General features: G+C 40.5%; 1 protein-coding gene across 5 annotated transcripts in view; it reads left to right on the forward strand.

Annotated features, from left to right (window-relative positions):
• GTF2IRD1 (GTF2I repeat domain containing 1) overlaps positions 1-15,937 on the forward strand; it is a 156,292-nt gene that overhangs the window by 64,319 nt on the left and 76,036 nt on the right. For all 5 annotated transcript variants that reach the window (XM_077296463.1, XM_077296466.1, XM_077296467.1 and 2 more), the window contains 4 exons: positions 5,128-5,256; positions 8,434-8,575; positions 12,355-12,501; positions 13,877-14,060. In XM_077296463.1, the coding sequence (XP_077152578.1) occupies positions 5,131-5,256; positions 8,434-8,575; positions 12,355-12,501; positions 13,877-14,060 (599 nt within the window). In that variant the 5' untranslated portion in view covers positions 5,128-5,130. The remainder of the gene's footprint in view (positions 1-5,127; positions 5,257-8,433; positions 8,576-12,354; positions 12,502-13,876; positions 14,061-15,937) is intronic.

A 15,937-nucleotide genomic window follows, 5' to 3' on the forward strand; every position in this document is an offset into this window, starting at 1 on the left:
GACATTTAACAGTTTACTTGGCAGTTGAAGTACATCACATTGTATCATGCAGTATCGGGCACAGCACACTCCAATTCTTGTTTCAGTAGCACAGTACATTTCCCGCTTCACCTTTGTTTCCACCTGAACTATCCCTGCTGTATCAGTTCCTGTCAGCCTCAGAGATTTTCCTTCAGGCCACGCAGTATTGCCGAGATCCACAACCTTTCCCTCACGTTGTCACACCACATCCAACTTCCTCTGTATGGAAGGGGTGTTGGTGCTCTCCATATCCTTGAGCTCCGGATGTTGCAGGAATATCCAGAGGGAGTTTGCTAAGGCCTCATACCACCTAAGCACCAAGCACAACTTGTACTAGCTTCTGCAGCAGCTCACTGCACTTTTAACTACCCTAGGAACTGTCACTAACAAACTCACTAACTGACTAAACTAGTAAGTGGTTGCGTTTTTACTGGCCCTAATTCTCCCACTTTGGACTGGACCAATCATTAATTGTCTCTTTACTCTGTCTGCCCCAGCAATCTGTCGCTGGACAAACGTATCCTTTCACATACATAACTACATTCACTATCTTCTAACAGTATGCACTAAGCATATTACACTTACAATGCTTAGCACTGTCTAATCTGCTCTATGTCCTAAATTGTAAACTATATCATATACTTTCCCTGCACCTGAGCTGAGTGCGTGTTACTCACAGTAGGCATTATCTTTACAGTATTTACATAGCAGCATCAGTACCTTACAACACTATATATTAGTTGCAATACATATTTCAATACACTACTTTAGGGGTAGAGGTGTATGATGTCTCCTGTTACATACACCCTTACACCACCTATTGAAAGTAGCAATCCTAAGGGTCAGTATTGACCCTTTAACAAGCCTTGCAATATGACTTAGGATAAAAGCCAAACCAGAATCTCAATTTGCAGGAACGGTATTTCAGGGTGTTGCTCCTCATCAGTGCAAAGTATGAGATCTATTTTGGCTGTCATTAAGACCAAAATAGGTTGAAATAAGAAAAAAACTCCCTCTAAGGTGATGCCTAAGTATCAATATGTACTAAACTGATAACTAGCCAAGCAACAACTAACTCAATAAATCAGTCCTGTTTCATATTCATGTGGTTAGTATTGAACAGTCCTGAAATTTTGAACAAGACTTCACTTTTTTTCTGTTTTACAAAATATCAAGAACCAGAGAATGAAAAAATATTGAGGAAACTATGATGTGAGTAGAAGTGATGTCACGAAGTCACCTGTTTTTTAGACACATATTATTGTGAAACTTTAAAGAGAACCTGACATGAGATTCGTACTGTCTAACTCATGGGCAACAAGAATCAGACACTGACTGCGTTATTGCAGCTGTGTATGTTTTACTCTGAAACATTAGCACATTTCAGAGAAAATATCTATGATGAGATAGTTGGGGACTATGTGTCTCTGATGATTAGTACACGTCAAATTCACAGCGGCTTCGCTTTGGCCTGCTTCTCTAGCCTTACAGGTCTGTCTCTATACAAAGACACAAAGAGGGCGCATTATTATTTGTCTTTAAAGGGAACCTGTCAGCAGATTTTGCTGATATAAGACGCGGCCGCCGCCTTTCAGGGCTTATCGACAGCATTCTATAATGCTGTAGATAAGCCCCTGGTCCGACCTGCAAGTGAAGAAAAATAAGTTTTATTATACTCACCCGGGGGGGCGGTCCAGAACGATGGGTGACACAGATCCGGGTCCGGCGCTTCCCTTCTTGCGACGCCGCCCTCCTGCTTCTTCATCGCTCCCCGGTATCGCGCTCCTGCGCAGGCGTACTTCTCTGCCCTGTTGAGGGCAGAGTAAAGTACTGCAGTTCGCAGGCGCTGGGCCTGTCTGACCTTTTCCCTTTGCCCGCGCACTGCAGTACTTTACTCTGCCCTCAACAAGACAGAGAAGTACGCCTGCGCAGGAGCACCAATGCAGGGAGCGATGAAGAAGCAGGAGGGCAGCGTCACAAGAAGATGGGAGGCGCCAGATCTGGACCTGCGACACCCATCGGACTGGACCGCACGGGACTGCCCCCCCGGTGAGTATAATATAACTTATTTTTCTTCTCTTGCAGGTCGGACCAGGGGCTTATCTACTCCCTTATAGAATGCTGTAGATAAGCCCTGAAAGGCAATGGCCCCATCTTATAGTGGCAAAATCTGCTAACAAGACCTCCGAAGTGGTAGTTTCAGGAATCGTCAGTAGAAAGACAGCGAGAGCTTAGGGAGATAAATAAGTGGCTTAGAAATTGGTGCAGGATGGAAATGTTTGTGTTCATGGAGAACTGGGCTGAATTCTCTGTCGACTACTGGCTCTGCAGTAGGGATAGGCTGTACCTCAATGGGGAGGGTGCAGCTGTGCTGGGGAGGAGCTTTTAAACTAGGATCTGGGGAGGTGGGAGGGTAGCTGTGCAAATAAGGGTATAGATAGAGTAAACAGAGAGAGTTCTGGACTTCAGCTTCTCTCCTTGTTCCCAGAAAAAAAATTCAAGGTCCCTTCACCTGCCTCTAACTTTGTTATTGGTACCAATTTGTACCATAACCGCTGGGGTTCCCCCCAGCCCCTCCCTGCAATCTGATCCACAGTATGCCAAACCCGAGCACCCGGCAGACAACACACTGTTTTGCATTCATGGTCTTGGTGGCAGATGACCCTGTCTGTCCGCCTAATTATAGAGTCCCTACCACCATCATCTGTCTTTACTGCACTCCTATTTCACTCCTTCCTACAGCAGTCATTTTCCTGGTTGCTAAGAGCAATGTCCTGCTATAGTGATCCCAGTCCTGGGCTTGCATTCCTAATATCAGCCAAAAAGACATTTGCTAGGTTGTGCCAGATCAGGACTTGGCTCCCTGGTACATTTCCACATGCCCCTTCTTCAGTTTCCCAGCTACCTACTTCTGGGTCCTGATCTTCCCCACATCCACCCTCCTCCATATCACTGGCCCCAGTCAGTGAGCTCTAATCTCCTCTCCAGGTTTGCAATGCTCTTGGGTGTTGCAAGCTGCATACTTAGATCCATTACCGAGCGCAGATATTTTCACCCTCAAACGGCTGTTCAAGGCACGCATACAGCGAAGCCACTGGGAGCCCTGCCTCGGGCTTTTCAAAGTATGTTGTGTCTGGACCCAACAGCATTTCATAGAAAGAATCTTCAATAACACAGCCATGGACTGATTCATGCTATTCATCATCCAGGCAAAAATGAATCTAATGCCAGGTTGGCTGGAGCTGTGATGTGTCTTACAGTTGTGATGCCACTGCAGCCTGTAAACAATCAGTGGCGCAAAGTTGGAATAAAGTATCCTGTTGTTTTATGACAGTAAGGCGATGTGCTCACGTTGCGGATTGGACGCTGTGGATTCGCAGCTGTTTTCCATGCGGTTTACAGTACCATGTAAACCTATGGAAAACCAAATCCGCTGTGCACATGCTGCTGAAAATACCATGCGGAAACGCCACTGTTTTCCGCAGCATGTCAACTCTTTGTGCCGATTCTGCAGCGTTTTACACCTGCTCCTCAATAGGAATCTGCAGGTGTAAAACCACAGGTGAAATCCGCACAAAAAACGCAGGAAATCAGCGGTTAATCCGCAGGTAAGACGCAGTGCGTTTTACCTGTGGATTTTTCAAAAACGGTGCAGTAAAATCCGCACACGAATCCGCAACATGGGCACATAGCCTTATTAAGCCAAGCGATACAAAAAATTTATGTATATGCATGTACTATAACTTCTTGGCGATTAGAACTAATAGCTTTACCGTTACACTTTTCCTCTATTTCTCATTTGTTTTTTCTTTGTATGTTTTAAAGGGAACCTGTCACCCTGTTTTTTCAGTATGAGATAAAAATACCGTTAAATAGGGCCTCAGCTGTGCTTTACAATAGTGTATTTTTTGCCCCTGATTCCCCACCTATGCTGCCGAAATACCTTACAAAAGTCGCCGTTTTCGCCTGTCAATCACGCTGGTCTGGTCAAAAGGGCGTGGTGAAATGGCTGTTTCTCCCCCACCTCTTGCTTATCTTCCCGGCGTTGGCGTAGTGGTGCGCAACAGACGAAAAAGAGCGCGATCTGTGCTATTCCCCTGGTTATCGGTGGCGGCGGCCATCTTCCTGAGGCTGCGCGTGCGCAGATGGAGTGCTCTGCTTCCTGGGGCTTCAGGAAAATGGCCGCGGGATGCCGCGCGTGCGCAGATGGAGATCGCGGCGGCCATTTTCCTGAAGCCAAGTTTGCATCTCGGCTTCAGGAAAATGGCCACCGCGATCTCCATCTGCGCACGCGCGGCATCCCGCGGCCATTTTCCTGAAGCCCCAGGAAGCAGAGCACTCCATCTGCGCACACGCGGCCTCAGGAAGATGGCCGCCCCCACCGATCACCAGGGGAATAGCACAGATCGCGCTCTTTTTCGGCTGTTGCGCATGCGAGAACCACTACGCCAACGCCGGGAAGATAAGCAAGAGGTGGGGGAGAAACAGCCATTTCACCACTCCCTTTTGACCAGACCAGCGTGATTGACAGGCGAAAACGGCGACTTTTGTAAGGTATTTCGGCAGCATAGGTGGGGAATCGGGGGCAAAAAATACACTATTGTAAAGCACAGCTCAGGCCATATTTAACGGTATTTTTATCTCATACTGAAAAAACGGGGTGACAGGTTCCCTTTAACAATAATGTTATTAATGACTGTGGATTACTTTCATGAGAAACACAAGATAACACAAATATGTCATTTTCTCTTTGTTGGTAATATAAAAGCATTGCAATACAAAGACCACACCAAGAGCTGAAAGTGTGTAAATTCAATTTTAAAGAATATATTTTCTTCTAAAATATGATATATGAAACACTTAATGGTATATGTTGGTTTTGTGCATTTGTAAACAGAGATTTCTATCATATATTATGTACAACAAAAGCCCTTATTAAATGCTGAATGTTTAGATTTATATGCATACATTGTTAAGTGTAATATATCTTCTACCCTTTTTGAGCACTCTTTATTGACATTTTCACACAAATATTATTGCAAGGGAGTTGCTCTGACATTAGATCCAGTCCGAAGTAGTTTAAATGCTATTATAATTCTCTTCTAGAATATGGCATTTGCAGGAAAGCAGTATGAAGGACCAGTGAACGACTCTAAAGCTGATATGTGGATTTCAAATGTTTCTAATGGAAAAGATGAAATTATCACAAGCCTTGTCTCTGCCTTAGATTCAATGGTAAGTGCCTTGTTATTATATAATGTGATATAATTATCAATGTACAATGGAAACAAAGCTCTTGTTATTATAAACATTGTTGGACATGGTTTACATCTTCTGTGTTCACTTAAAGGGGTATTCTCTTCTCCCAGATCCTATCCCAATATGTAGTAGGTGTAACCTCACTTGTAAAGCGCCATGGAATAAATGGCGCTATAACAATAAATAATAATAATAGTATTAGCAAATACTTCCAATTAGAAATGTAGTATAGTTCTTCTGATTTGCTATGTTGCTTACCCCATGTGCAGGGCATTACAGAAGCTTAGATATCCATGGTTATGGCAACTAACAGCTTACTAAGTGTCTCTATATGAGTGGATATCTAACCTCTGGCAATGCTCTCCATATGGGGTAAGCAACACAGCGAATCAAAAGAACTATACTACATTTCTAATTAGGGGCTATTTGCTAATATTATTAGTATTACTACATATTGGGATAGGATCTTGGTGATGTGAAGACCCTTTTCATTACTTTGCTGGTCATTTTAACTATAGATAATTTTGGAAGTTATCTTGTAGTGTTCTTTAATACATACTTCAGATGCAGGGAAACTTATTATGGAATTAGATAATGTTCTTTTTAAAAAATAAAAAATTCAATGCGATGGTAGGATAACCAGAACCAAAATGTTTAATAGCGATAGTGGAATTAATTTTCCAGGATAAAGAAGATGGGTAATGATTATAGATTATGGTTGATCTTCATTGATTGTGTTGCTGTAAAATTCTCAAACTCGTAATGACATTTTCACAGGGCATTGTTGTGTAGTGGGCATCTCTTGTAGGAGCAGTCACTAGGCAGCCATGATGTTCCCCACCGTCAAGGATCATCGTGACCCCGTTAGGGAACCACAGACAGATTTACTGCTAAAATGGAACTGCCCTGTCATTCAGTGGAAAATAGGTCTGCAAGTTATGCCGCATATGATATTCACTCTTCAATTGTATTGCCAAGTGAAAAACCAAGCTCCGAATTAGATACGACCAAGAACTCAAAAAGCAGAAAATAATAAGGAAAAAGTATATTTTATTTCATCTCATATTATTAATGACAATAGAACAGCAAATAATAACATTGTGCACGTATCCGAATTATAACAAAAGAATATATTTAATTAATAACCATATCTAAAATATATATAAAATCAAGGATCAATCTATCCTATGGCGGACAAGGTATAGAGAGTATATAATTTATCTCATATCCCACCACATTTGTAGCTTCATAGACTCACAAATAGATGACACACACATGTATATGTGAAATAACCATAAAAAAAATATATATAACTAAATCCAAAGCTGTGTATAGCCAAGTGGCTACAAAGCTAATGCAAGTGTTTGCAAAAAAATAATATATAAGCTAGTGGGTAAAATTAAAAGGGAACTCCAAATATCGAAGTATACCCATGTACAAATGCATGGTAAGTGAGAGGAGTGCTAATAAAGTGCCATGTGCATGATGCATAAAAGGATTATAAATACAGCGGGAATAAGACTATACCTTTCAATATTGCCCAATACGGACACTGCGCACCCCTGAATACTTCCCGCACCCACTGTATATATGTGTGCGTGTGTGTGTGCGTGTGTGTATGTGTATATATATATATATATATTTATTTATTTATTATTATTATTTTTATATTTTAATATCTTTATTTTAATAGGGGAAAAGGGGGGTGATTTCAACTTTTATAGGTTTTTTCAAAAAATCATATTTTTGTAAACATTTTTTTAAAATTTTCGCTGTTCTTATTAGGAGCTCTATAAGGACAAGCAAGGCGGTCTTCAGCAGACCCCCAGCTATCATAGCAAACCATCGGCCCACGGAATGATACGCGTGTTAAATGTCGCTGTCAGAGTTTGAAAGCAGCATTTAACAGGTTAAAAACAAGGTTAGAGGCAGGTCCTGGCTGTAACGCACAGCCATTACCTGCCGAGTATGGGGCAGGCTCACACCGTGCACTCACTCCATACACCCGCTTTTGACTTGTGCCGTACATGTACGGCACGTCATGAAGGGCTTAAATGCCTCTTAATTCATTTGGCTTATTAACCCCTTAATGACCGCCAATACGTCTTTTAACTGACCTGAGATATAAGAGAATAGCCTCCCCATAGAGGTGACAATCCAGCAGCTGTCGCTGTACATTATAGCTGACAACTTGCTGCATCAGCCACATCAGTGTTTGCACCATCCAAATCTGTTTAACCCCTTAGATGCTGCTGTCAATAGAGGCTACATCATTATAAATGGTTAACAGAGTGTGGGGGCTTCCTATTTATCTCAGTTGGTGCCCTCAGATAATGATTGTGTGGTCCTGATGTTTGCCGTGGCAATTCACGACCAAATAGCAGCCTTAGAGTCTGCTGTTGTAACCTGTTCAGAAGTTAGCGGTATTTAGGTGGTAAAAATGCACATTTTCATTTCGGTCATGCTACTTTGCATTAATTCCTGAAAATCACCTGAAGGGTTAATAAACTACCTGACTGCAGTTTTCGATACGTCAGGGGGTGCTGTTTTTAAAATGGTATCACTTTTGGGGGTTTCTCAATATATGGGACCCCTAATGGCACTTCAAACATGGATAGGTTCCTAAAAAATACATTTTGTAAATTTCCTTGAAAAAATGAAAAATTACTGCTACATTTGTAAACCTCCTAAAATGGTAACAAAATAAAATAACATTTTACAAACGGTGCTGATGTAAAGCAGGCATGTGGGAAATGTTATTTATTAATGGTTTGCTGTGGTATAACCATCTGGATTAAAGGGATAATCATTCAAAGTTTGAAAATTGCTCATTTTTTAACATTTTTCTCACATTTCTGATATTTTTTATAAATAAACACAAAACATATCAACCTAAATTTATCATTATCATAAAGTATAATGTGTCAGGAAAAAACCATTGGGATCTGTTGAAGCGTTCCAGAGTTATTACCACATAAAGTGACCCTGGTCAGATTTCAAAAATTTGGCTCCGTCACTATGGGGTTAAGACTGGTGTACAAAATGCCAGTTGTAATGATTCATGGCCACAGTGTTACTTTTCTCAAATATTGTGTATAGATTCAAATATAGGTGGAATTGGCTAAAAGGCTGCTGCTTCTTTTCTGCTTCCAGTGCACCGCCCTATCCAAACTCAATGCTGAAGTGGCCTGCGTAGCAGTTCATGAGGACAAGTCCTTTGTAGTTGGCACTGAGAGGGGGAAATTGTTCATAAACTCCACGAAAGAGTTGGTAACAGACTTCCAGGTTTTCTGCGGTGAGTTCAACAAATGCTTTATATTTATTTATAACTATATATTTTATTTAGGATACAGATATATTGCTTGCTATATAAATATACAGCGGCATGTAAAAGTTTGGGCACCCCTGATTAAAAATTACCGTTATTGTGAACAGTTAAGCAAGTTGAAGATAAAATGATCTCTAAAAGGGCTAAAGTTAAAGATGACATATTTCCTTTGTATTTTAGTATTGTAATTTTTTACATTTTAAAAATTACAAAAAGGAAAATAGGCCAATGCAAAAGTTTGAGCGCCTTTGGAGACTTGTGTGCTCAGATAACTTTGAACAAGTTTTCAGACCTTAATTATCCTGTTAGTGTTATGGCCTGATTACTATAATCCTTAGGAAAGACCAGGTGATGCAAATTTCCCAGCTTTATAAAAACCCAGCCTCCTCAAACCTTGTGCCAAAAAACTGCAGCTATGGGTTATTCTTAGCAGCCTCCTAGCACTCTGAAAATGAAAATGGTGGAGGCTTGCAAAGCAAGAGAAGGCTATAAGAAGTTAGCAAAGTGTTTTCAAGTTGCCCTTTCCTTAGTTAGAAATGCAATTAAGGAATAGCAGTTAACAGTAACAGTGGAGGTCAAGATAAGGTCTGAAAGATCAAGCAAAATGTCAGTGAGAGCTGCTCCTAAGATTGCTCATAGGATTGCTAGAGAGGCAAATCAGAACCCCAACTTGATTGCAAAAGACCTTGAGAAATCTTTAGCAGACCATGAAGTTGTGGTACATTGCTCTACTACTCAGAGTCACCTGCACAAATATGGTCTTTATGAAGGAGTTATTAGAAGAAAACTTCCCCTGCGTCCTCACCATAAAATTCAGAAGTATGCATAGAATATCTAAACAAGCCTGATGCATTTTAGAAGCAAGTCCTGTGGACCATTGAGGTTAAAATAGATCTCTTTGGCCACAGTTATCAATGGTATGTGTGGAGAAACAAGGGTATAGAATTTCAGGAAAAGAACATCTCGCCAACCATGGGGGTTGATCATTCATGCCAATGGTACGGGGAACATTTCACGGGTAGAGGGAAGAATGGATTCAATGACATGTCATCAAATTCTTGATGCAAACCATCATCTGTAAAAATGCTGAAGTTGAAAAGAGGATGGCTTCTACAAGGGATAGTGATCCTAAACACACATCAAAATCCACAATAGACTACCTCAAAGTGCGCAAGCTGAAGGTTTTATAATGGCCCTGACAGTCCCCTGATCTGAACATCATCGAAAATCTGTGGCTAGATCTCAAAATAGTAGTGCATGCAAGACAACCCAGGAGTCTCACAGAAGTGGAAAAATTTTCCAAGGAAGAATGGATGAAAATCTCTCGAACAAGAATTGAAAGACTCTTGGTTGGCTACTAAAAGCGTTTACAAGCTATGATACTTGCAAAAGGGGGTGTTATCATGTTCTAACCATACAGTGTGCCCAAACTTTTGCATCTGCCCATTTTCCTTTTTATAATTTTGAAAATGTAAAAGATGAAAATATGTATATTTTTTGGCCTAAATAGAAAGTAAATGTGTCATCTTTATCTTTAGGCCTTTTAGAGATCATTTCATCTTCAGCTTACTTAAACTGTTCACAGTAATTTTGAGCAAGAGTGGCCAAACTTTTACATGCCACTGTAAGCGACATGTCTTAAGAACATTTACATACCAGTGTTTCCCAAGCAGGGTTTCATTAAACCTTGTCATTCCTTGGGACCAAGATAGTAATTCCTTAAAATATCATTAAAAGGTTTATTTAATTATTGGTCAGTCCGAAAAGTTATGAATCCTTGTGGTGTACTCTATTACCTTATCTTGCCTCTTTTTCTCTCAAAGTCCATCCTGAAAGGGTTATTTCAACTGCCTTAATGGACTTAGAGTAGCTGTTTTTAACTGCAGGTCTACCATATATCTGTACTCTTTTGTGACCTTCTCTGCTCCTCTCCACCATGCTTAGACACTATTTACAATCTCTCTCTGAACATGGGGAAGGAGAACATAGAAGGCCACACAGGAGTACAGATATCTGCTAGATTTGCAGTTCAAAACAGCTGTTCTAAAGGAAGAAAAGTGAGAGGATCTGATTCATCAAAGCGTTTAGACTAGAATTCTGCCATTATAAGCTTTGAAAAATCACAACATTTTGGTGCAACTCGAAGTTGTCTAAAAATTTGGTGATGTTTGGCGTCTTCACACAAGTTTCTCCCAGCTCCACCAAAATAGGTGGAGCTGTGCGGAATGGAGTGTAATGGGGGTGGGACACCACATCTAATTCATGACTAACTGTGGTGCTTCCCACCCCTGATATCACTCAGGATTTTTGATGTTGGGCACGGAGGCACACGCCACAGACACTCCTAGTTTGTTAATAGCCATGAGCCTCTCAATGAATTAGGAGCGTGTGACTCCTTCGCTTCCACATCAAGACCAGCGAGAAAATAGCTGGTTTTGGTGAATTAGGTCATAGTCCACACTTGGCTCTCCTGAGCATGTTTGCACTGAAGCTTCCCAGCATTTCAGAGTAAAACCTACACTGCAATAATGAATTGAGTGCCTGTTTCATGCTGCCCACAGTTCAGGCAGGATAAATCTGTCTACAGGTTCCCTTTAATACTTTAGAATGAAGTTGGCAAATTAAATTATTGTCGCTGCACCCCACTTATTTTGCCATGATATAATTAATAACAGGGTTGGCGTTCAACATGTACAATTCTTTGAATTCTTGCCATTATTCTTTCTGGTTGATCTGTGCTTAAAGAAATGACTGTGTTTTTCTTGCTAAGTCCTGTTATATAGTCGGTCGGGTTCATAGAATAATGTTGCTGACTACATTTTTCTATACAGCAGCATTTTGCAAATACTGTAAATGATTAGCTTATGGCATACCGGTTTTAAGCATGGGAAGGAACCTATCGCCGATGTATGTCACTCTATGCCTCTTAAAAAGGATAACAACAAGTGGTTCCTCTGTGCTGCTGATGGAAGCCAGGAATATTCCAGGAGACTCAACAAAAACTTGATACTGTTTTATTATCTACGTGTTCGTTTCGGAATCATCCAATTTCAGTTGCCAGGTTCAATAAAGCTAAACAGGAAAAAAAGAGAGGTTTTCTCTTTTTTTCTGATTAACTTTATTGAGACCGGCAACTGAGATTGGATGATTCTGAAATCCATAGATAATAATCACCGTATGAAGGTTTCATTGAGTCTCCTGGAATATTCCTGGTTTCCATCAGCAGTACAGAGGAACCACTTGTTCTTAAACCTCTAATATTGTTGTGTATTACACAACTCCACCAGGTGAGGAAATCCCCGCCATCCACTACACCCTTAAATACCGGCTAAGACCCTATTTGCGTTTTTGCTCCTCAGCTTCCTTTTACTCCTGTATGCCACCTCACATATACTTCAAACACAATGTGAACAGAACCTAGCTGTTTATTTTGTCTGAATTACCTAAAAAAAACTTTATTCAGTAAGAAACATATAAAGTTCCTTTTTAAATGAGGACATTTTGACTCTCTTGAATTCATAGACATACTGTATTTGAATTACTCATGTTGGAATTATTAGCATTTATGAGTGAACATTATCGCTATTTGACAATTTTACAACTCTAACTTTATTTAATGAACCAGATTATCAGTTGTAGCATTGGCTCAATGGTCTACATGTCAGGTTTGTTCTGTATCCATGCAGATTTATTTCCTCCAGTGCATAGATTCTCTTCTATAGTTGTCTTTAATCTGTTGCTTACAGCGGGTGCTCATAGAACGGAACAGGAAACAGATGGCCAAAGGAGAAACGGGGATTGCATCCGAAATGTCCAGAGAGTATCCCCCGGACCAAGCTCAGATATTTATCTGCTCAGGAAGATGGTTGAAGAGATCTTTGATGTTCTCTATAGTAAGAAACAAAACACACTGCAGATTTCTTCACTCTTTGTTGCCCTTTATTGCACTAATTAGCTAATTTTCAATCATTGCCCAGAATAAATATGTGAAATGATGAGTCCTAAAACAATTTTTTTCCCATTTGTCATTGACAACATCTGTAAAGTGTCATTAAAAAATGACCTACTGTTTAATTAAGCTTTTTATGTTAGATGAATTTTTTTACATTGTTGTATGTATTATTTTCAGTTTTCCATATTGCTATTTATACTTTGAGAAACCTTAATAAAACTTGCACTTTCACATTGGCCACAAGTCCATAAGTTAGACTCACACATGTTCAGTATCGAAGACTTTTCGAGCAGTTTCATTGCAATGACACGTAACATCTCTATATACAGTAGATAACACAAAATCCTCCATTTACAAAATATAATAGTCACAGCTCACTTCCTCCTCCTCCTTTTGTAATGAACTCTGCCCTAATGAGAGCATGTTCATTAAATATTTTCAATACAATTTAGTAGGGTCCAAGTCTGTGTTTTTCTGCTAATGTCCATGTGTCCAACAGGAAGTAAGAGTCGAATGTTAGGCCTAGTGGCCAGTGTACAAATTGAAAGATTATATTCTTAATATAGATATGAAATGAAAAATAAAAAACTATCAAAATATTTAGAAAATATATTTTCTTTAATGATAACAAATGATTTGTTGAAAGCAAATCCCCCTGTTTAAATGGATATGCTGCCAACAATATAATGTAAACTGTATAGTATTGTAAAAACTCATGATAATTGAAACATTTAAATATAAATATAAATGAATGCAAATTGTATTGCTATATCACCAATCAGCACTTATTTTGGCCAATTTATTTTCACCATTTAAAAGGACCTATATGGTCTCCATGACGTGGAGGAGCACAGTTGCCTCCCTAAAAGGCAGTGGAGTGATAATCAACCTGCCTACAGGATCCTGTGTCTTTGTATGGCTTCTTTCAGACTAATGTATTATTATACGTCTGTAATACAGATCTGAAATACAGAAATGTAGTTAAAAGGGATGAATTGGTATTACATTGGTATTGGTATTGAATGCAAATACCGCTGCAAAAATGTATCAAATACCGATAGAATACTGATGCAATATTGATGCCTCTGTATTTTATGTACTCAATACAGACCACAACAGGTGTATTATATTCGTAAATTAGTTGAAAGAGGTTTTTTAAAAAAATTAACATAAAACCGATCAATGAAAATGACCCTATTGGTTTACATTACCACCACATTTCCATCCACTAAAAGAAAAAAAAAACGAATATGGATCACTTATATGACCATAATATAGAGGCGTCTTATGTAAACTTACACTATCATTGTTTGCAGGCGAAGCTTTGGGAATGTCTAATGTTGTTCCAGTGCCGTATGACAAGATAATGAAGGATCCTACTTCATTGGCTGTGCTTGGTTTACCTGCCGGCATCCACTTCCAAAAACCTTCGGAATATAATTTAAAAAGTCTGATGCTTATTTTAGAAAACAGTCACCATATCCGATTTAAGCTTCATAGGTAATTATACGCTGTCTCATCTTTAGTCTTAGACCTGTCAAAGTATTCTGACAGCTGAGAAAAAAAAGCTGCAAAATAAGAATGCTTTCATGGATAGAAGTGATAGTAGTTTATTTTATCAGTTAACACATTAACAGTTTGTTAATTTATCAATTAATCTATCTATTAAAAATATACAGAGTGGCTGAATAAAGAGAAACCTAAATCAAATTAATATTTGATGTGACCACCCTTTGCCTTCAAAACAGCTTTAAAGGGCACCTGTCACCTCGTTTTTTCAGTATGAGATAAAAATACTGTTAAATAGGGCCTGAGCTGTGCATTACAATAGTGTATTTTGTGGACCCCGATTCCCCACCTATGCTGCCGAAATATGTTACCAAAGTAGTCGTTTTCGCCTGTCAATCAGGCTGGTCTGGTCAAAAGGGCGTGGTGTCTTCCCCCAGATCTTGCTTAGTTTTCCGTTGGTGGCGTAGTGGTGTGCGCATGCCCAAGGTCCCAAATCCACGTCACAGGGAGTGAAAGATCGCGATGTGCTGTATTTCATTGGTGATCGGTGGGCGCGGCCACCTTTGGCCGCGCGTGCGCAGAAGCGGCGCTCTGCTGGCCGAGGCTTCAGGAAAATGGCCGCGGGATGCCGCGCGTGCGCAGATGGAGATCGCGGCGGCCATTTTCCTGAAGCAGAGTTCGCATCTCGGCTTCAGGAAAATGGCCGCCGCGATCTCCATCTGCGCACGCGCGGCATCCCGCGGCCATTTTCCTGAAGCCGCTGCCAGCAGAGCGCCGCTTCTGCGCACGCGCGGCCAAAGGAAGATGGCCGTGCCCACCGATCACCAATGAAATACAGCACATCGTGATCTTTCATTCCCTGTGACGTGGATTTGGGACCTTGGGCATGCGCACACCACTACGCCACCAACGGAAAACTAAGCAAGATCTGGGGGAAGACACCACGCCCTTTTGACCAGACCAGCCTGATTGACAGGCGAAAACGACTACTTTGGTAACGTATTTCGGCAGCATAGGTGGGGAATCGGGGTCCACAAAATACACTATTGTAATGCACAGCTCAGGCCCTATTTAACAGTATTTTTATCTCATACTGAAAAAACGAGGTGACAGGTGCCCTTTAATTCTTCTAGGTACACTTGTACAACGTCGGAATTGTAGGAATTAGCCAATCATACCAAGAAGTTGATGATGATGATCATATTTATATGTATGTTGAAACACATAAAACTAAGTGAGGAGCAGCCAAACTTTGCTACAAATATGAGGTTGTGATAGACAATATCATGTCACAGGTCATACACCACGGTTAGACTGAGCACAGCTAATAGACACAAGGAAGTTATACTGCATCAGCAAGGTCTCTCCCAGGCAAAAATTGGTAAAGCATACTAAGTTTTCAAGATGTGCTGTTCAAGCTTGTTTGAGGAAATACCAAGAAATGGGCAACATTGAGGACCGTAGATGCCGTTGGCCTGCCGAGGAAACTTAGTGCCACAGATGAAAGGCATATCATGCTTACTTTCCATCAAAAATATAAGATTTCCTGAAGTGCCATCAGGTCAGAACTAGCAGCAACCAGGGACCCAGCTACGCCTATTAACTGCCAGAAGTTGTCTCCATGGAAGCATGTCTGCCAAAAAGCTATATCTTCAACATGAAACCAAGGCCAAGTGACTCAGCTATGCATTAAGAACTAGGACCGGAGTGCAAAAAAATGGCAGCATGTGGGACGATAAGTCAAAATGTGAAATATTTGTCTGTAACAGAAGTCATTATGTTTGCCAAAGGGCTGGAAAGTGGTACAATATTGAGTGTCTGCAGGCAACAGTGAAGCAATTTGGAGGATCCTTGCAAATTTGAGGCTA

Source organism: Ranitomeya variabilis, chromosome 3 (assembly GCF_051348905.1).
Source record: "Ranitomeya variabilis isolate aRanVar5 chromosome 3, aRanVar5.hap1, whole genome shotgun sequence".
NCBI classification, from domain to species: domain Eukaryota; kingdom Metazoa; phylum Chordata; class Amphibia; order Anura; family Dendrobatidae; genus Ranitomeya; species Ranitomeya variabilis.